The 21,891-nt window shown below is 34.7% G+C and overlaps 1 protein-coding gene across 1 annotated transcript in view; it reads left to right on the plus strand.

Moving 5' to 3' along the window:
• The window catches only part of SPATA16 (spermatogenesis associated 16), a 256,040-nt gene that overhangs the window by 45,645 nt on the left and 188,504 nt on the right, over nt 1-21,891 (plus strand). Inside the window, 1 exon segment of the mRNA XM_042243815.1 lies at nt 15,488-15,633. Coding sequence (XP_042099749.1) covers nt 15,488-15,633 — 146 coding nt within the window.

A 21,891-nucleotide genomic window follows, 5' to 3' on the forward strand; every position in this document is an offset into this window, starting at 1 on the left:
AATAAAGTTTTTTCCTTGTATGGAGGAATGACTTGCATGTACTATATAAACTTTTTTTTCTCTGCAAAGACTCATAAATTATTGCTTAAATAGTCCCTTCAGGAATTCAGATCCTCTTATCATTGCTTTTATGCCTCTTTTCACCTAAAATATTGAAATTTGAAGACCATATTATTTCTCCTAAGCTCCCACCCTTTCCACCATTTTTCAGCTAGTCATGAGAGAGAGAGGAAGTCTAATTTGTAACATGAACTATATACTTTAGGAATCAGAAAGCAAACGTTGTGAACGAAACAGCTCAGAAGGAAACATTCAAAGATAGCAGAAACACACTAAATTTGAAATGAGAAGAAATATTTTTAGTTTCTTCATCGTCTATTTATGAACCATGTGACCTCAGGCAGTCACTAGATTTCTCTGAATCTTAGTTCTATCACCCACAAACTGGCAGTCAGTGGCTGCTTGACCTGCTTCTTAGAGCTTCGGTAAAGAGAAAATAAGACAATAAAGTATTCTTGCCTGGAGAATTCCATGGAAAAAGGAGCCTGGAAAGTTACAGTCCATGGGGTCGCAAAGAGTCGGACGCGACTGAGTGATTAACACTTTCGCTTTCATAATGGTTTATGTAAATTGCAAATCCCCATGAAAATATTTTTAGTAGTATAGAATTAACTATTCAGCTCCTCTCCAGAAACTCTCTTGAAAGGTTCCAAAGAGTTTGCTGCCCCTTGGAACTGGGGACCATGCACTGCCCTGTCATATTCACTACGCCAGAACATCAAACACCACATAATCATTCTTTTGACATTAGAATATATTGATAAGAAAGGGATTATGCAGAAACATACTGACATTTTACCTCAAAGATAGTGAATCATTTTCCTTTATCCTATTTTTAAAAGCAAACTCTTAAAAAGTCTCAATATTGATTAATACAGTCCCTTTATCCACATAATATAACATATTCTTCAAACGTTTTACTATCTATGACTAGCCTTAAAATCTCAGATATTTAAAATAATTTTTTTCATTTATTACATACTATAAAAATTTTACGTGTAAAAAAATATTTCCTACTGAGCTAAAACTGTTCCAGTCTCATGGGTGTTTTTAAAAACCCCATATGTTATTCTCCATAGCACAACAACAAGTTGTTAGTTTAAACTTATATTCTGAGAAGTAAAGAAGGAAAATAACCATTGGTATCGATAATGTAAAACAAAAGAAAACAACAACAACAACAAAAAAACAATACGAATTAGATTTTTATATATGATAAAACAGAAAGGATTAAATGACCCCAGAATACCATTCTTCCTGGGCCTAAAAAGAAAAATCTCTTGACATCCACAAACAGTAAGTTCCAATGTGCTTTAAATATGTACACAAACATCTCTGAAATGCTTAAAAAGAGAATTTTTAAAGACAGTGAGACACACTTAAATCTAACATAATAGTAACACGAGTAACATATAAACTGAAATAGAGTACACTAGCTCACATCAATAATAAAATTACATTGCCTTCAGATCAGATGTGCTAACCTGGCTTCTTCCTCTCCTCAAATTCTTTTTAGAAACATTTATCTCAAAATTGGAGCATTAACCAGATGCCAGCCCCACTTGAACTAAGAAGTAAGAAAGATGGAAGTTGCCTTAGGATAGCATTTCCCAAAATGAACTTGACAAAATTCTGGGCTTCAAGATGTTCTTTTTTAAAAAAATGAGTTTGTTGCAGGAAAGGGATTCTACGGTCAAATAAGTTTGTGAAATACTGTTTGCCATATTTTCCTGTTAGATATTTGCAGTATACATTAGTATGTTAAATGGTTTTAGTACCTCTCCAGTTAGGCTTCTCAGTAGCTTATTTGACCTGAGAAATGTTTTTAATGTAACAACTCCTCAAATTTCTGTGGAACATACAATTTCAGAACTGTTTCTGTCCTGAAAGAACTTCAGCGTTACTGGAAGAAAAGGAAGAGACCAGTGGCAGTAAAGACCTAAACTTTTATTTTGTGTCTCAACCCGCATGGCACATCTTCACATGAGTATGTGTGGTTGAGGAATTTGGAAAAGAAATTCTTAGGGAAATAAATATATTTCTCTGCTTGCAGTAGATTAAATTATGTGTTCCAATTCGTCACCCCACTCCTGCCCAATCATAGCATTATTATTCATGCGTATCCTAGCCATGGCCTCAGCCCTAGCCATTGGGCTTGGCTATGTGACTTTCTATGGCCAACAGAATGCTAGTGGACCTGAAGTGACTGAGACTTTCAATGTGCTTGTCCCATTGTCTTGCTCTCTTCCACTCCTGCTTTTTCCATGAGAAGATCATATCTCAGGCAGCTGCTGTTACAAGTCATAGTTAACCCAGAGTTAACTACCAAGCTGAACACTGCCTAGAATGGCCAGTCTTTGGCCAACCTATAAATGTGTGGACAGAAAATAACTGCAAATTGCCAGTGAGTTTAGGGGTAGTTTTTTCCTACTGTGTGTTCATGGAGTTTGCTCCAAGATAATTAAAACTGCTATAAATGTCCATAATAGCTAAAAGAGAACATAAGAATGAAATGAAGTGATGTTTTGTAGGGCAATGAATTTGTAGATTATTGTTTTATTAATTCCTTTTAAATTCTTGAAAATGATGGCCTGTCAAAAGCATGTAATTGTTTGATATCTCATTTCTCTTAGTATGGTTATCCTGACATTTTAAAAGAAAATATATACTCAAAGATAACCCAGGTTTCCCCCATTTAAACAAAATTATGTAATGAAAAACATTTAATTGATCTGAATATAAATGTTAAAAGAAATACAACTGCAGATTAATATATAAAGACCAAAGATTCCACAAAAACCCCAATTATTATCAAATGTCCTCAAAATGTTAATTTTACTTTTTAAGCTATTCAGCAAAGAGGATGAAGGAGTAGCTCAAAAGATCCCCTGCTTACAGAACTAGTCACTCTGACATGACAACCTATAGTCCAGTAGGCCCTCACTGTACCAGCAAGGCCTTCATCCCTAGATGCCAGGCAAAGACCTGTGATCTTGACAATTGTGCTCTTTTTCTCCCTAGAGAAACTCCACCATCTCTTTTCTTCATTCAAGTACATAATCTAGTGCTTCTTCTCTCCATTTTTACATGTTCCAGCCTCCTCTGCTTCTAGAATTAATGAACTGTCTATAAAGTGGGTAATAGTAGGAATTCAGTGATTCCTATATGTAAAAGTGCCTTACTTGTTGCTTAGTAAATGTTGATCCATCTCTCTCTTTCCCTGCCTATCTTAACTATCTTCTCATTTCCTTAGTGGTAATCCAGTGAGGTATAGATGGATGGATAGATACATACATACATATATAGATACTTAGAGATCACTGGACTGCTATATATATCTGTCTCATTGCATGTATGAATATGAATTAAGTAATCATGAGTAAGAAACTAGCACTAATGGTAACTGTAAAGATTCACATTTGTCCTTCTAGATGTGACTGTGACTCATTAATGGCCAGCCAAGGAAAATGCTATCTAAAAAATATAGGATCAGGTGACGTGACAGACCTGGATTTAAATCATAGTTTTAGAACTTACTGTCAAATAAGTTAGTACCCTCTCTTCAGCCAAGTTCCTTACCTGAAAATTAGGAGTAAAATATTTAATAAGATATCATCAATAAAAGACAATATCAAGTACAATATTATATGAACTTAGCACAATGCCAAACACACAGTCAACACTCAATAACTGCTGGCTATTATAATTACTGTATAAGAGCTGACTTTGTATGTGATAATACATTTACTTTATAATATAAATAATACCTTGAAACAAGCACTCTATTAACATTATCTTCATTTTAAAATTGCTGTCTTTATGAGCTGAAATTCCTGGGCAAGAAGGAAGGAAGATTTATTATATTAATTCATTTCACTCCTGCCATATTTCTGATGTGCTTTGCACATCAGATAGCTAGAGTTTAGGGGTATCCCTGAAAAACACCCTGAAGGTGAATGTGTATCATTTACATGCTTCAGAGCATAAGCAAATTACTGGCTGGTCAGATCAAGGTGAATCACAGTAGAAGGAACCCACTGTGGCCACACCTCTAGCTTAAGGCTACTTGAAAGGGGAAAAAAAAAAACAGATTGAAGCATAGCTATTTTAACAAATAGGAGTAGGAGTGATTAATTACTTTTTACTGTCATTCAACAGCATGTCATCCAGGGAGTAACCTCATTTCTCCAATTCCCATAAATTTAATAGAGGTCACATCTTGGCCTACTTGGCTGAAAAGCACTGCTCCTAAAACCCTGATGGTACTTTTAAGTTCAGTGATGTGTGAACATAATTCTCTGCATCTCTCAGCCCCACATACTCTCTCTCTCCCAGGGAGACACTTTAGTAGATCTATGTGGCACCATGTGGAAAGTTACAAGGGATGAGCTCTCTGATTCATTCCTCTTCCATGTAATAAGATGAGAGAAAATTTAAAACCAATGAGTGTTATTCTATGGTGTAGAGATTCTTTCTAGTCTGTTAAGAGAGTATAAAAAGATATTAAAATTGAAAACTATTAGTTATGAGACCCTTGCAGCATGAACATTTAGCTTGGTATCTAAAAGAGACTGTAAAGATCCCAATGACAAATTGGCAGGATAGGATGGTGGTTAGCTCTTGTGCCTAAAGCCCATCCTTCTATATGCATTAATCCACAGGAAGATCATTGCAAAGGTCTGCCAGACACCAGGTAGGATCTTCAAAAAACAAAGCCTCAAGGAAAAACAGATGATAAAAAGCAGACTATCACCTATATCTACTGCATGCCCAACTCAGAGACACGGGGCCTTTTGCAGCTAGAATGCCAGCAGTTCCCCACTGTGTTCGAGGACTCATTTCTGGGGCTCTCAGTGCTATTTCATCCCTTAATTCCACTATTAGTACTCTCTTTTGATATCTATGCATAAATGTCAATCCTTTCAACATTTAGGAAATGGAAATTGATAAGCAATGGTTTATGTCCCCTTGAGATATGAATGAGAAGAAGAGGCAGTAAAAGAAAGAGCAGTGAATTCTAGAGGTTGAAGTTTGCTTGTTTTTTTCTCCTTACGATTCTCCAGGCAAAGGAAGTTCCATATGTAAGTTCTAATAGTACCAAAGTGAGCTGCAAGGAGAACCAAGAAGCAGCTACCAACTCAATCTCTAGTGTTTGGTTTGGACCAATCTCTTGTGCAGTCAGGCCTTAGGAAAGATTCTACACGGTAAAAAGAAGGGGAACCATTAAACTCAGATGGAGTACTGAACTCACATTCTCCAACAGAAAAACCACTGGAAGTTTACATGAGAAGTTTCACTGAATGGCTAACAAGCGTGCTAGGTACTAACAATTTAAAAAAAATAAGTATTGAACAGAATAATTTAGGACAAGGAGATTGATGTGAAGGAAAGAGAACATTCCATCAATTTTAGCCCCTGGGAAAACCAGTAGATTTCTTTTGGCATATATATATATATTTTTTAAACACACTGTATAAGTTTCAAGAGGTTATCTTTATAATTCAGCATCCCTATACACTATAAAATGATCACCAGCACAAGTCTGTTCACCATCCATTATCATGCAGTTGACTTTCTCCCCCCATAGGTTTCAGTATTTGTCAAATGGGACAAACTGTTTTATCTACTTTACGGAGATACTAAAAAGTCAGATGTAGTTATATACAAGAAAAAGTCTCAGAAATTATAAACATTTGTTAGTAATGAAGTCTTTAAAGTCTTTTCTATTTTCAATATTGTCCTCTATATTTCTGATCTATCACTTATTCTTTACATATTGCTTCTAGTTTAACATTTATGCTACAATTTAATTCTCAATTTCTTAATAATTTTATTTTCTTCAAATCCCTATCTCACTGTTTCAAAACAACAAATGAATACTACCTTTTCAAATTATCTTATATATTTTGATTCAAGGGAAGATTTTCAGGATTCAAGATTAGGCTTTCCAGCCTCTTAATCTTTGGCTTTGTTCCTTCTATACCGGCTTTTTTTCTCAGAGGTTTGTCCAATGTAGTAAAGAAGGGTCCCTCAGTATTGAGTTCCTACAGTCATAACACCTGTACCTTGAAAAAGGCTACCACATGGAGTAGGAGGCACTTCTTTAGACAAGTTCAAATTTATAGGATGGGGAAAGAAATGCAGAACATGAAAGAACTCCAGGCACCCATGACTGATTTCATAAAAATAAACAAGAAAAAGAGTAAGAGCATAAAAGACAAGCGGTAAAGGGCATGACAAATGGTAAATAGTCCACAAATGATGAAATATAAATGACTAACAAATATGCAAAATGGTCTAGTCATACAAGTAACCAAGAAAAGCAAGTGGTAACATTTTAAAGAATAAGAAGCACAAAATAAAGAGCTGTTGGCAAAAAAAAAAAAAAGGTGAAAATAAAAGCTGTGAATTTTTTTTCCTAAGTAAAGCACACAACACACTTCTATATGAGAAAAGCTAAAATAAATGAGTTAAGTATTAATTAAAGATATTAGTTGTTTTTTTTTTTTAAAGTACAGAGAAACAAAACAAAATCCCTTAGGAAAGCAGAAGGAAAAAATAACAAAGCCAACATAAAAACCAAAGCAATGAATTAGGAAGAAGAATATGAGAATTAATAAATTAATCTAAGACTATGTTGGTTTTAAGAAAACAAAATCAAATCCCTGCAATTCCAATTAAGAAACAGAAAACAGAACTATATAGTACTAAGAGCGAAAAAAAAGAATGACATCACTGCTACACAGGCATTTAAGATAGTCTAAGAATATAATGTTCTTCACTATAATGACAGATTTTAGAATCTGAATGAAACAGATAATTTTATAAGAAAATATAAATTAACAAAATTAATACAAAATATTGAAAACCTACACATAACAATAATGAAATTTAAAAAAAAGAGGTTACAAAAGCTGGGCTGAAATTTTTTAAATTATTTCCAAATGTTCCAGAGTACTGAAAAAGATAAGAATCTTTCCAATTTGTTTTATATGGCCAGCATAAGCCTGACACTAAAGCGTGGTACACATAACTCAAAATATATTATATATTTGGAAAAAATCTAATTAAATATACACTGCTGCTGCTGCTGCTAAGTCGCTTCAGTTGTGTCAGATTCTGTGTGACCCCATAGACCACAGCCCACCAGGCTCCAGGATTCTCCAGGCAAGAACACAGGAGTGGGGTGCCATTTCCTTCTCCATTGCACGACAGTGAAAAGTGAAAGTGAAGTCGCTCAGTCGTGTCCGACTCTTCACACCCCATGGACTGCAGCCTACCAGGCTCCTCCACCCATGGGATCTTCCAGGCAAGAGCACTGGAGGGGGCTGCCATTGCCTTCTCCAAAATATACACTAAGTGAAAATAAATCTATATGAATTAGAATATCTCAATTGTAAAATGAATGAAATTCATGAAGTGTATACATACACATGGCCAATACATATGAGAGCTTGCTTTAATAGTCAAATTAAAATAAGGTGCATTTGTTGTCCATATGATTAGCAAAGAATAGATTAAAACATTTCTAATACCTAGTGTGCATGAGGATATAGGAAAACAAGAAAGACACTTTGTTGGCGAAAGTATAAGACTTTTCTGGAAAGCACTTTCATGTTGTATATTTTCTAAAATATGCTTTTGGGGATTGTAATGTCTATGCCTGACTCAGCAATTCCAAGATGTAAGAGGACATTATAACAGATAGAATATGAAAATTTAGAAATGATCAAATGTGTGAACAAAGATGTATACACAAGGCTATTCAGTGTATATTATTTATGACATTAAGAACTCTCAGTGTCTCTGGAGAAATTTCTCATTAGGAAAAATATTAAATGGGGATCTAGTAAAATTATGTAGCCATTTTGAAAATGGCATAAATTTATATTTATTAATGCCCAAGATATATTCAAAGAAAGAAACATAATACTATGGATAATGAATAATATCATTATTGTAAATGGAAGGATAAAGATGTAGATAGATGATTGATCAATAGATAGAAAACTAGGTAAGATGGAGATATCCACACCAATATCTAACATTTAAGAATGGTCATTTTTATATAATGGAATTGTGAATTGTTTTCTCTTCAAAATTTCTTAATTATCTAAATTTTTAACAATTTAGTAAAGTTCTTTTCATTATCTGTGGCAAAGAACCAATTAGTCTTCAGTTTTGTCCCAATCTGTTGTAGACTGATATTTTAATAAATAGAGTAAAAAAAAAACTTACTAGAAAAAATGAAGGGAAATATGACACAAAAATACAAAGCTAGCAAAGAGAGATAAGAAAGCCTCCTTAAGTTAACAATGCAAAGAATAGAGGGGAAAATAGAATGGGAAAGACTAGATATCTTCAAGAAAATCAAGAGATACCAAAGGAACATCTCATGCAAAGATGGGCATAACAATGGATAGAAACAGCAAAAATCTAACAGAAGCAGAAGAGATTAAGAAGAGATGGCAAGAATACACAGAAGAAGTGTACAAAAAAGATCTTAAAGACTTGGATAATTACAATGGTGTGGTTACTCACCAAAAGCCAGATATCCTGGAGTGTGAAATCAAGTGGGCCTTAGGAAGCATCACTACAAACAAAGCTAGTGGAGGTGGTGGAATTCCAGCTGAGCTATTTCACACCCTGAAAAATGATGCTGTTAAAGTGCTGCACTCAATATGCCAGCAAATTTAGAGAACTCAGCAACGATCATGGGACTGGAAAAGGTCAGTTTTCATTCCAATTGCAAAGAAGGGCAATGCCAAAGAATGTTCTAACTACCTTATAACTGCCCTCGTTTCACATGCTAGCAAGATAATGGTCAAAATTCTTCAAGCTAGTCTTCAACAGTATGTGAACCAAGAACTTCCAGATGAACAAGCTGTATTTAGAAAAGACAGAGGAACCAGAGATCAAATTACCAACATTGTTTGGATCATAGAAAAAAACAAGAAAATTCCAGAAAAACATCTCCTGCATTGACTACATGAAATCCTTTGTCTGTGAGGGTCACAACAAACTGTGGAAAATTCTTGAAGAGATAAGAATATCAGACCACCTTACCGGCCTCCTGAGAAACCTGTATGCAGGTCAAGAAGCAACAGTTAGAACTGGACATGGAACAGTGGACTGGTTCAAAATTGGGAAAGGAGCATGTGAAAGCTGTACATTGTCACCTTGCTTATTTAACTTATATGCAGAGTACATCAGGCCAAATGCTGGGCTGGATGAATAACAAGCTGGAATCTAGATTGCCAGGAGAAATATCAACAACCTCAGATATGTAGATAATACCACTCTAATGGCAGAAGGCAAAGAGGAACTAAATAGCCTCTTGATGAAGGTGAAAGAGGAGAGTGACAAAGCTGGCTTAAAACTCAACATTTGGAAAACTAAGATCACGGCATCCAGCCCCATCACTTCATGGCAAACAGATGGGGAAAAAATGGAAACAATAGCATATTTTATTTTCCTGGGCTTGAAAATCACTGCCAACAGTGACTGCAGCCATGAAATTAAAAGGCATTTGCTCCTTGGAAGAAAAGATATGACCAACCTAGACAGTGTATCAAAAAGCAGAGACATCACTTTGCCAACAAAGATTCACATAGTCAGAGCCATGTTTTTTTCAGTAGTCACGTATGGATGTGAAAGTTGGACTATAAAGAAGACTGTGCCCCGAAGAACTGATACTTTCAAACTGTGCTGGAAAAGATTCTAGAGAGTTCCTTGGACTGCAAGGAGATTCAACCAGTCCATCCTAAAGGAAATCAGTTCTGAATATTCATTGGAAGGACTGATGCTAAAGCTGAAACTCCTACACTTTGGCCACCTGATGTGAAGAACTTTTCCAATGGGAAAAGACCCTGATGCTGGGAAAGCTTGAAGGCAGGAGGAGAAGGGGACAACAGAAGATGAGGTGATTGGATGGCATCACCGACTGAATGGACATGAGTTTGAGCAGACTCTGCGAGCTAGGGAAGGATAGGGAAACCTGAAGTGCTGCAGTCCATGAGGTTGCAAAGAGTCGGACGTGACTTAGTGGCTGAACAACAGCAATTTTATTATAATTCAACAGATATAATATTTCTCTGTCAAAGTACTGTCAAAGTTTCTAAATGCTTGCTCTCTGTTTTTGTGCATCAGTAGCTCATGAAGTGTCACCATGTAGCACTGACGTAGTGATTAAACACACAGACTCCAGGGCCAGACATCTAGGTGTAAATTCAAATTACTAACACTGTAACCTGAGAAGATTACACTCCAAACTTCAGTTTCCTCATCTGTAAAATGAGTAATGAAAGATATGCACTGAATATTTGCCCCTCCAAAATGCATTTGCTGAAACCTAATCCCATATGTGATGGTATTCGGAGGTGGGGACTTTGGGAAGTGATTAGGTGTCTTGAAGGTGGAGCCCTCTTGAAAAGGATTTATTCCCTTATAAAAGAGACACCCCCCCCCAAAAAAAAAGGAGACTCTCAGTGAGCTCTCTGGTTTTCTTTCTGCTATAAACATTATTCATGTATGGATTTCTCTGTGAACTAAAGTCTTCATTTCTCTGGGATAAGTGCCCAATGTGTACTTGTTGAGTTGTACAGTAGTCACTTGTTTAGTTTATTAAGCAACTGCCATACTGTTTTCATCACTGGCTGTACCATTTTACATTCCCATCAGCAAAGTGTGAGTGATCCAACTGGTCACCATTTTGATGTTATTGCCACTTTTTAGCCATTCTACTAGGTGATATCTCACTGTAGTTTTAAATTACATTTCTCTGATGGCTAATGATGTCAAACAATAAACATGTTGAACATCTTTTTATGAGCCTATTTGCCATCAGCATGTCCTCTTCAGAGAAAACTCTGTTCATGTCTTTGCTTACTTTCCAACTGGATTCTTTTTTTTTAACTGTTGAATTTTCAGTGATTTTCCAGGGCAGCTGAGCAAAATATGTTGTAAGATGGAGTATTTTATATTTATGTTGACTACATTTGATTAGTTAATGATGTTATGCAAATCATCAGGGTCTTTGCTGACTTACTTTCTAATATTTCTATCACTTGCTGAGAGTAAGAATATAAAAATATCCAACTATAATTATAATGTGAGTAATGCTTTAGATTTTAATTAGAAACATAAAAATAAAACTATATAAAAAGATGGGACTATTATATATAATTATAATTTATTATAAAAATATAAAAATTATGTTAGGAAATATTCAAGAAATTAATGGCAATTAGACATGGCAATAGAGTTATGGGTAACTTACTCTCCATCTTTTTTCTTTTGATAATTTCCTGAACAATTAAAAAGCTTAAAAAATTTCCAACTGAATGATATATACTGTAATTTGTAGATAATTAATAGCTAAAATAATGCCTCATTTTTAAAGATTTATTGTTCTTTCCTAGATCTGCAAGGATCACTCAAAATTATGTCCCAGGAGTATGGTGGGCAAACAGTCATCATACAATATTCTATTAAGTGAGAATCTATTAGCAATATCAATCTTACTAATGATGATACTAATTAAAGAAAAATGTGTGGTTGTATTTTTAAGAATGGGACCCATAACATAGTATTTAATCTTGTTTTTTTTCTGCTATTATTGGGCTTTCTGTTATTTTTATCTGTGTTTTTAAGCAAACTTTGAAATTCCATTGTGCCACAATTTCTGAAAATAGGTTTGATATTTATTTCTTAAAGCAACTTTGAAATACCTTAGAAAAAGGTTTTATAACTTTTTATAAACTTTTAATAACTTTTTATAACTCTGAAGTATTATCAGGCTATTTTCAGAAAACTATCAAATATATTTTGTAAAGTATGTATTTTTTATTAAAATTTTAACCTGTGATTTTAATTTACTACTGAAATTTACTATTAAATTTTGAAATTTTAATATCCAGTTTCTCATGAAACCAACAACTATACCCATAAGAGTTTTTACTTCATTTTCTCTAAAAAATTATGCTTTTAACTTGTCCATGCTTTTTTTAAAAGCAAAAATTTCACACCTAATTTTTGTTTTATAATTCAAAGTCTTCTCATTAATTTACTATATTAGGTAGTTTAAAACTTTTTATTACCTTGTTTCCATGACTTTTTTCACATAAGTCACCCTTCCTGCATGCAAATAAATACATCTCATATTGAAGGCAATGGCACCCCACTCCAGTACTCTTGCCTGGAAAATCCCATGGACGCAGGAGCCTGGTGGGCTGCAGTCCATGGGGTCGCTGGGAGTCGGACACAACTGAGCGACTTCATTTTCACTTTTCACTTTCATGCATTGGAGAAGGAAACGGCAGCCCACTCCAGTGTTCTTGCCTGGAGAATCCCAGGGACGGGAGAGCCTGTTGGGCTGCCGTCTGGGGTCACACAGAGTCGGACACTACTGAAGTGACTTAGCAGCATATTAAAATCCTTCATCTTCTAGAGAATTCATTTGTTAGTCTTCACAAATGACTACCTGAAATTTTAAAATTCAGCAAAATATCTGAAATGTTCTTTATAATCCTGATACCAGTTCTTTGTCTATATTTTCTATATTTCTACCTTTAACATCATCATATTTGTAACAATTTGCCTTACTGCAAAGCTTATTTTAAAGGCACATCACTTTGGAAAACAAATAAGGTAACCTTTGATAAAATCAGAAAGTTCTCTATCTTATAGTACTTGATTGATAAATCACGATCACCACAAATATACAGGCTGTGTGTTTTTCCATTTTAATATGAACTGAAAAATTATTATTGTCTTTCCTTGCTTACAGTTTGGTTTCATAAAGTATACACTCTGGAGTGTTAAGATTGATCATTTTATTCCTTTTTTTGGCCTTGAAACTCATAGAAGTAGAGACTATAGCAAACATTAGATCAGGTGCTTATTTTTCACTTTCTTTCAGTGTTCTCAGACAAAGTCTTAATGTTATTAAACTTGAAGGTCAGCTTCCTCTTGCCATGTAGAATCTGAACGTCCTTGTGGAAGTTATTACCCTAATGGTCCCTGTATTCATCCCACAAAAAGTATGCCTGAGAAAGGAGCTATATCTGCTCTATCACACCTGATATGAACAAAGAGGAGGAAGGGGCAAAGGACATATACAATGTGGGGCTTGTTTCTTTTATGTTTAAGATTTTAAGCAAACAGGCTTCTCTGTCCCTGGAATTCTCCAGGCAAGAATACTGGAATGGGTAGCCATTCCCTTCTCCAGGGGATCTTTCTGACCCAGGGATTGAACCTACGTCTCCTGCATTGCAGGTGAATTCTTTGCCTTCTAAGCCACCAGGGAAGCTCAAGATTTTATGTGAAAAAAATCCATGAGGTTTGAGTGTTTAAGATTTGGGGGAAATATGCTGATTTAATTTAAAGGATAAAACTACTCAAGAAAGTCTAGAATTTTAATACAATGATATGCTAACAAATGGCATTACATAATTTCTACTTATGTTGTTTTCCACTGACTTTTTAAAAAGCTGTGTTATCCAAAAACATTTTTTCTTCCTAAACAACCGTTATTTTAGGTATCTCAGGGTCATATAGGATCAGACTGGTAGAAGAGGAGACGTGCTGTCTCAAGCTATCATGTTCAAACTATAACACTTTCTTAAACTATATTTTAAAGTCTGTTTACATCCACACTGACATTTGTGAGGTCATACTCTCAGGAATAGTTACTAAGTCACTGTTAAATACTTTGTCTCTTTTATTATGAATTTTATCAGGTAATCTTTATAAAGCATCTAAACTTAGCCTTGACTAAGGTCATTGACAAATACTTTGTATCTTCCATAAAAGTCTTTGTTCCCCCACCTTGCCAAATAATTGAGAAATGTATTCTGAGGATACATGGATAGAAGTTGACTCTTTTATGAAGGGCAATTAAAGGGGGAAAAACCTTTATGTCTGATTTTGTGTACATAGTTGTATGGGAAAATGAATACTAGATTATAAAGAGCTCTCATAATTAATAAGTAAAAGATTACAATACCAATGGAAATAGCCAAGGAATGCAAAAACAGGAATTTACACAGAACTAAAAATAGCCAAAATTTATTAAAAAGACCTATTAAATAAAACCAATTTAATTAGACCAAATTAAAATGTAAAGGTAATATTTTTTGTCTGATGATTATTAGTAATTAATAAATATTTATTGACTGAATGTATGTAGTAAAAAATTTATCCCATCAAATTGGAAAAGACTTTTTAAAATGATATGAATTATCATAGTTGACAAAATATCCAGGTAGTACCAGGTAACTAACAATTCAAACGAAGGATGTAAAACATCTAGATTTTCCTTCAGCTTATAGTTGTTGGATAAAATTAAGAAGAGAAACACATTTTAGAACAGAATAAACCCATTCTCAACGTATTTGCACTTTAAAAAATAGACAATAATGTTAATGTAAATGGCAAGTCAACCTCAACTTAATCTATAAAAGAAAATTAGTTTAGATAACATTTCTTAAAAATCAGGATTTAGAATACAAGAAATCTTACACAGAGATATATACAAATAGATACTAATCCTCAAACATTACTATCCCTGGTGAGAAAAGCACAGGAAATAAAAACAGCAAATAGCAAGAGCAAAAATGTAAAAATAGCAAAGAAGCGGATATTCTGAATAAGGTCACTAAGTGGTGATGGAGTCTGTCCTCCCCCATCAGCCTTGATTCTAAGGAACAGTAGAAAACTCTAAGGGGGAAAAAAAAGGACCGATCTATCCTTGTCATATTATTGATACTTCTTAATGTTTGGGGTTCTCTCCCCAAAATTAATTATTTTCTTGCTCTACAGTTTATCTATGGTGCCCAGAAGCCATTGACTTCCTGGAATTTTTATTAAGAATTCCACATTCCTGCCATGTTTTTCAGATACTGTGGCCTCTGCCAATAAATTCTAATAAATTTTCACTTCTTTTCTTTCAATAACATCCTAGAGAATATGATTCAGACTCAAATTAATCACCAATCATGTTAATGGCTCCTAGGAGTTTACTTCCGATACCCCTTATTATATTAAATCAAACTCGATAGTGTGCTAGATTATTGCTTAGCTGGGTTTTCATAAAAGCACTGGTATTTAATATGATTTATACCTGGTTTTCTGTTAATATCTTTGCTTATTGTGTGCTTTATTTTTAAAACAGACATTCTTAGCTAATGGCACCCCTTTAAAATATATCATACTTTTAAAATATTTTACAGGAAGCATTTTACAATAAAATGTGTTACTTATAGTCACTTAATAGTGAACAGGAATAATTTAATTTACAATCAAAATGTTAATATTTTACTTGTTTGGAAAAGTGTGTGTATATATTATGTAAAGTTTATTTAAAAGATCAATTATTTGTCAAGATGATTAGAAAATTTAAAGCCTTGTATTTATTTTTCTTTTAAAGCTTTGCAGCAAAGGGGCAGTTCTGGGAAAACCATTTGAAGCATCTGCTGAAGATATAGCTAGTGTGGCAAGTTTCATTGAGACAAAGCTTGTTGCATGCTATCTGCGAATGAGGAAACCTGACCTTGCCCTGAATCATGCGCACAGGTAAAATGAAGGGTTAATAACTGCAAGTAAGTACTATCCATGCAAGCAGACGGTATGATGTGAGCTTGTAGGATTAACTTAGATTCCATTGAAATGTAATCACAAAACTAAAACCATCTCTTTATTACTTGATTTATGTTAAGCTAGACAATCATAGAGATCACAAAGGGCATCTCAAAACCTAAGGGAAGAAATAAACCCATAATTAACTATCATAAAGCAGGACAAAATAAAAAGGCAGGCAGCTGCAGTAGCAAATGACTGCAGGAAGAAAGGAGGGATTGAATAAGGTTAGGTAAGGGGTGAGAAGGAGGAGAAAGATTTCCAAAACTGACTGCGATACAAAGAATGGTAGAAAGAAATTCCAGCTATGAACCATGAGCAAAGACACCAAAGTTTATGGCTTATTTGGTGATAACACAACTGATTCAAAGGATGTTATGAAGGGGCAAGTGCGACAACTGTCCAAAGGTATGAATCACCTTTTTATCATTGTCCTTAAAGATTTCCTTTATATATTTCTATCCTCTTCAGAACTCTGTATTAGTTTTTGGTTTCCTAGAATCCTCAAGGTTACCCAGCCCTATCTTTTTTTCTATAAAAATGTCCTCTCCTATGTCTTGTTCCCTAAAGACCTTGATCTTATCATGGGAAGTATTCAGTTTAATCTACCAAAAAGATAAAGTGATTATGTTACATCTTTTAAATAGCTCTTTTCTTAGAATTATGATTCCTCTATACCTCCCTGCCTAATTTAGAGCAATTTACATAAAACTTTAGTCTTGTTCATTCTCTGAGCTCATACATCCTGGATTTCTTTTGGACACAAATAACAAAACTAATATCAATATGAAAACATAACACTTTCCCTGTTAATAACCAGTAAAAAAACATGACCATCAATTATATTAAGATTCATTATGTGAGCAGATCTGCCAATACGTTAAAACTCATTTATAACTCTGTATCCACAATGATATAGAAGTTCCATCAGATATTCTTAACAGCTCTATGGAGACCTCAAACTTATACGCTTAAGTTTGACATCGAAGACCTGCTGACAACAAAATCACTTTAAAATTTCTAAGATAACCTGCTGGAAAGAAACTTTTTGCTTTAAATAAACTGCAGAACCTAAACACAGATTCTCTTTGATACCAAAGAAAATCTGACTCTATATTTTCTAGAAACAGCTTATGCAACCATAGTTTCCAAACCCAATATCAGGACATATGGTTACACTGGAAGAATTTTATTTCATTTCCATTTGAAAGGGCCAATATTGGAAATGTAATGTATACTTCAGTATGTTAAAATATTGGAATTTCTGAGCCACTTGGGTGACTTGTAAGCACAATAAAATATTTGAAATTGGGAATAGCCCAGAAAATCTATAGGCATACATAAACAATAATGAATTGAGATGCACCTGAAAGTAATTATTTATCACCTTGTCCATGGTTTTCACTACACATATGAAGTACCATTAACATTGCCTACATATTAATCAAAATATCTCCTGGATATTAGAATGGTTTGATGGATTTTCAAATCATTTTTGTAATCATAAAAAATTGTAAATGGCATGTTCATGCCAAAATTCAATTCAGTGTTATAAAAATAACTTAATGAACATTAATCAAAATAGTACTATAAGAAACAATAAAATGCTATGGTTTCTAAGGATGCAAGGATTCGTTTCAATAGGTTCACTATTTAGACTTTGAAACTTTTGTTTTAAAACTAAGAGTGCCCTTTCAAGTCCTTAAAAATTACTGAGCGGAGGGTATACAATATAAAGATGAAAAGTAAAATGATCTTCCCTATTATGCTAGGATTAACTTCTGTATCCTTTTTATTCTATTGTAAAATAATTTTTGCTTCTGTTTCTAAGTTGAACATTAACTAAGAAATGGAAATCAATAGAGGTTAAACAGTGAATTCATACAATTAATTATGCACTAAGTGAAATAAATCATTTTTCTAGGCTTGTCATGTTGCAGAACTACAGAAATCAGTGCATATGATTGTAATATTCAAATGTTTTTAAAGATCTCAGATTTTTAAAATAGAATCTGAAATGTAAATGTATTTCTCAAAATAAATAATCAGGATATTCAGTCTATAAATAGCTTATAACCATTAGTTATACACTGAATGCAGAATCTTTCTTTTGTATTATTACCACACTGTGATGGTTGATACTAATCATGGGTCAAAATTAAAATATTCACTTTTTGCATTTATTTGCATTCCTGAAGCATCCTTTCTTTAATTTTATGTAAATTGTGAGGCCTACTGCATATCTTCAGATTTGTTAATACAGAAATTAGCTTGAAAACCATCATGTAGTTTTGCTTTTGATAAAAATAAGTGCATATTGTTTTGTCATGTAGAAGACTACAAGAACCATAACTGTATGGTTTTAGGTTCAACAAAGATACATTTTGAAATTAATTAACTGAGTACTGCCATTTAAAATATGCTAATAAGTAAGACAAAGGCTTTGAAAAAAAGTTGAAGTGTTTGCCGTTCAGTCATGTCCAACCCTTTGTGACCTCAAGGACTGTAGCTTGCCATATTCCTCTGTCCATGGGATTTCCCAGGCAAGAATACCAAAGCAGGTTACAATTCCCTTCTCCAGGTGATCTTCTCCACCAGGGATTGAACCCTGGTCTCCTTCACTGCAGGCAGATTCTTTACCGTCTGAGACACAGGGAAGACAACAAAGGCTTTAGAAACAACTATAAGCAAGTTTTTCTTTTTTAAATAACATATCCAAAGCACCATATTTAGATGTCATTTTTTTTTAACTTCAAACCAAAGTAATGCCCACACTCACCAATCGAACATATCAACTCTATGCTCACTTCATCAAACTACTGTCATTGTTTGTCAGTGGTGTCTTGATCACTCCTGAGACTGATTTCTAATTACTGCTATCTTATCAAGAACGGAAATCCTGCTATAACTCTTTCTTCTCATATAATTATATGTTGATGTGTATAATTCTAAAGATTCTAATAATACATATCACCTTTTTTGCCTATTTCCCATCTTTAGACTGATGTTGTTTATGCTATAGAATTTTTTCTTTTTTGGCCTTTCAAAAAAATTAACTTATTTTTTATTTATTGTTTTCTGTCAAACCTCAATATGAACCAGCCATAGGTATATCTCATCCCTTTTGAACTTCCCTCCCCTCTCCCTACCCATGCCACCCCTCTAGGTTGATACAGAGCCCCCATTTGAGTTTCCTTAGCCATACTATGCTGTAGAATTTTGATGCCACTAGGTGGCAGACAAGATGAAGTCGAAAATAGCAAATACGTAGAAAAAAGCCTCTTTTCAAAATTGTTTTATAATGCTCTCATCTATGTTCATTCTTTCAACAAATATTTATTGAATGCTAACCAAGAGCCTGTGCTAGGCAGTGGGGTAGCAGTTGTAGACAGGAATTGTGTTGTCTGTACACATTAGAAGAGGTAGCAAAGTTTAAAAAACAAATATCAATAAATATGAGAAAAAAGAGTGTGATAAATGCAACAAAGGTAGTAAATATAATTTCACATTGCAGAAGCAGTATCATTTATTAAATCAGATTCATGGAGTCTGAATCTAACTGCCCAGGTTTTAAATGTGATTCCCCCACTCACCAGTTCATCTGAGTTTAATTCTCCATAAAATTGGGTTATAATAACTGTACCTACTTCACAAATTACATCCCACAAGGTTTTGTGAAAATTAAACAGAAACCCATGGATTCTTTATTCCAGCCATGACGGAGTTACTGGTATAAAAGGACCTGCCTTCCTGCTATAAATAAGTATAAAACTAGGCAAAACATATGAAACAATTCTTTTTAGGCACTGGAAAACGGCCACAGCAGGACTTTGATCCTTGTGAGATCAGCCATAGGTATATCTCATATATAGGGTAGTATACAGGGTGACTACCATGGTTTTCCTGATCAAACTCAGGGAGTTGAAGATCAAGTTAAACTTCAATCTCAATGAGCCGAGGAAGCAGAAATTAGGATATCAGTTCAGTTCAGTCGCTCGGTCCTGTCCGACTCTTTTCAACCCCATGGACTGTAGCACGCCAGGCTTCCATGACCATACCAACTTCTGGAGCTTGCTCAAACTCATGTCCATTGAGTCGGTGATGCCATCCAACCATCTCATCCTCTGTTGTCCCCTTCTCCTCCTGCCTTCAATCTTTCCCTGCATCAGGGTCTTTTCCAGTGAGTCAGTTCTTTGTATCAAGTGCAAAACTCCAAGTATTGGAGTTTCAGCTTCAGCATCAGTCCTTCCAATGAATATTCAGGATTGATTTCCTTTAGGATGGACTGGTTGGATCTCCTTGCAGTCCAAGAGACTCTCAAGAGTCTTCTCCAACACCACAGTTCAAAAGCATCAATTCCGTGCGCAGCTTTCTTTATAGTCCAACTCGCACATCCATACATGACTACTGGAAAAACCATAGCTTTGATGAGATGGACCTTTGTCTGCAAAGTGATGTCTCTGGTTTATAGTATGCTGTCTTAGGTTGGTCATAGCTTTTCTTCCAAGGAGCAAGTGTCTTTTAATTTCATGGCTGCAGTAACCATCTGCAGTGACTTTGGAGCCCAAGAAAACAAAGTCTCTTAGAATATCAGATATTAGAATATTTCAGTCTGCTAAAAAACCCTGTAATTTACAGAGCAGGTGACTGAAGGAGAAATAGATATGTGAGGGGGTTGGGGGTAGAAGACTGAATGAGGATTTGCTGCAGGTTCTTGACCAATATGAAGAGTAAGACTTCATGTAGCAGAGACTGCCTGCTGCAGGACCAAGTAATAAATGAAAATACCAGAGGAGCTGCAATGATAGGAGATACTGAAGAACCAGTGTTAAGAGAGCTCACTGAGTACCTCTGGCATTCAGTTAAAATTCCTGAAAGACAGTGCTTTAAGAGTTAGGACCATGACCTCCAGAAAGAATCACACTTTAGGATTAAGCTCAAAGGCAAAATTGACCTATCTGAAAAACCACACCTGACAAGAACAAGACTATTTGCCATTTAACTGCCTGATAAGAAAAAAATTCTACAGGTTTGCAGGGATGATGTCATAATCTCAAGTCTTTACAAAGTTTCATCCAAAATGTTTAGTATAAAACTAAAAATTACTACACATTCAAAGGAATAGGAAAATTAGACTCATATTTAAGAAAATAAATAGTCCATAGAATAAGGCCCCAAGATGATCCACATGTTAGAATTGGTAGAAAAAGATTTTAAACAAGCTGTAAAAAATAGGTTCAAGGATCTTGAGGCAAAGATGGCCATAATAAGCAAAGAACTGAGAATCTCAACACAAAAATAGAAACTATAGAAAAGAAACAGATGGAGATTTTACCATGGATTAATGAGCTATTAATATCTAAAATAAAAATATACAGGTTGACTTTAATATCAGATTGAAGATTTAGTACTAAAGAAAGGTTTAGTGAACTTGAAGACAAATCAATAGCAATTACCCGATATGAACACACAGTATCATTTAAGATATTTTAAAAAATTAACTAATGCTTCAGTGACTTATTCTGACACAGTAACAAGTCTGAGTAACAAGTAACCTGCATGGTTTTTCCAGTAGTCAGGTATGGATGTGAGAGTTGGACTCTAAAGCTGAGAGCCAAAGCATTTTGAACTGTGGTGTTGGAGAAGAGTCTTCAGAGTCTCCTGGACTGCAAGGAGATCCAACCAGTCCATCCTAAACGAAATCAGTCCTGAATATTCATTGGAAGGATTGATGCTGAAGCTGAGACTCCAATACTCTGACCACCTGATATGAAGAATTGACTCACTGGAAAAGACCCTGATGCTGGGAAATATTGAAGGCGGGAGGAGAAGGGAACAACAGAGGATGAGATGGTTGGATAGCATCACTGACTCAATGGACGTGAGTTTCAGGAAGCTCCAGGAGTTGGTGACAGACAGGGAAGCCTGGTGTGCTGCAGGCCATGGGGCAGTAAGAGAGTCAGACACAACTGAGCAACTGAAATGAAATGAACTGAACTGAGCTGAGCTACATGTAACGGTTTCCAAGAGAAGAGAGGAAAGGGCATACAAAGTAGTTATTGGAAATTTTCCAAATTTGGTTTGAAAAAAGAGTAAGACACAGTTAGCCCCAACTAAAATAAATATAAACAGAACCATATCTAGGAACAGCAGAGTTTTGAAAAGCCAAGATGGAGAGAAAATATTAAAGGCAGA

This window comes from Ovis aries, chromosome 1 (genome assembly GCF_016772045.2).
Source record: "Ovis aries strain OAR_USU_Benz2616 breed Rambouillet chromosome 1, ARS-UI_Ramb_v3.0, whole genome shotgun sequence".
In the NCBI taxonomy this organism is placed as follows: Eukaryota; Metazoa; Chordata; class Mammalia; order Artiodactyla; family Bovidae; genus Ovis; species Ovis aries.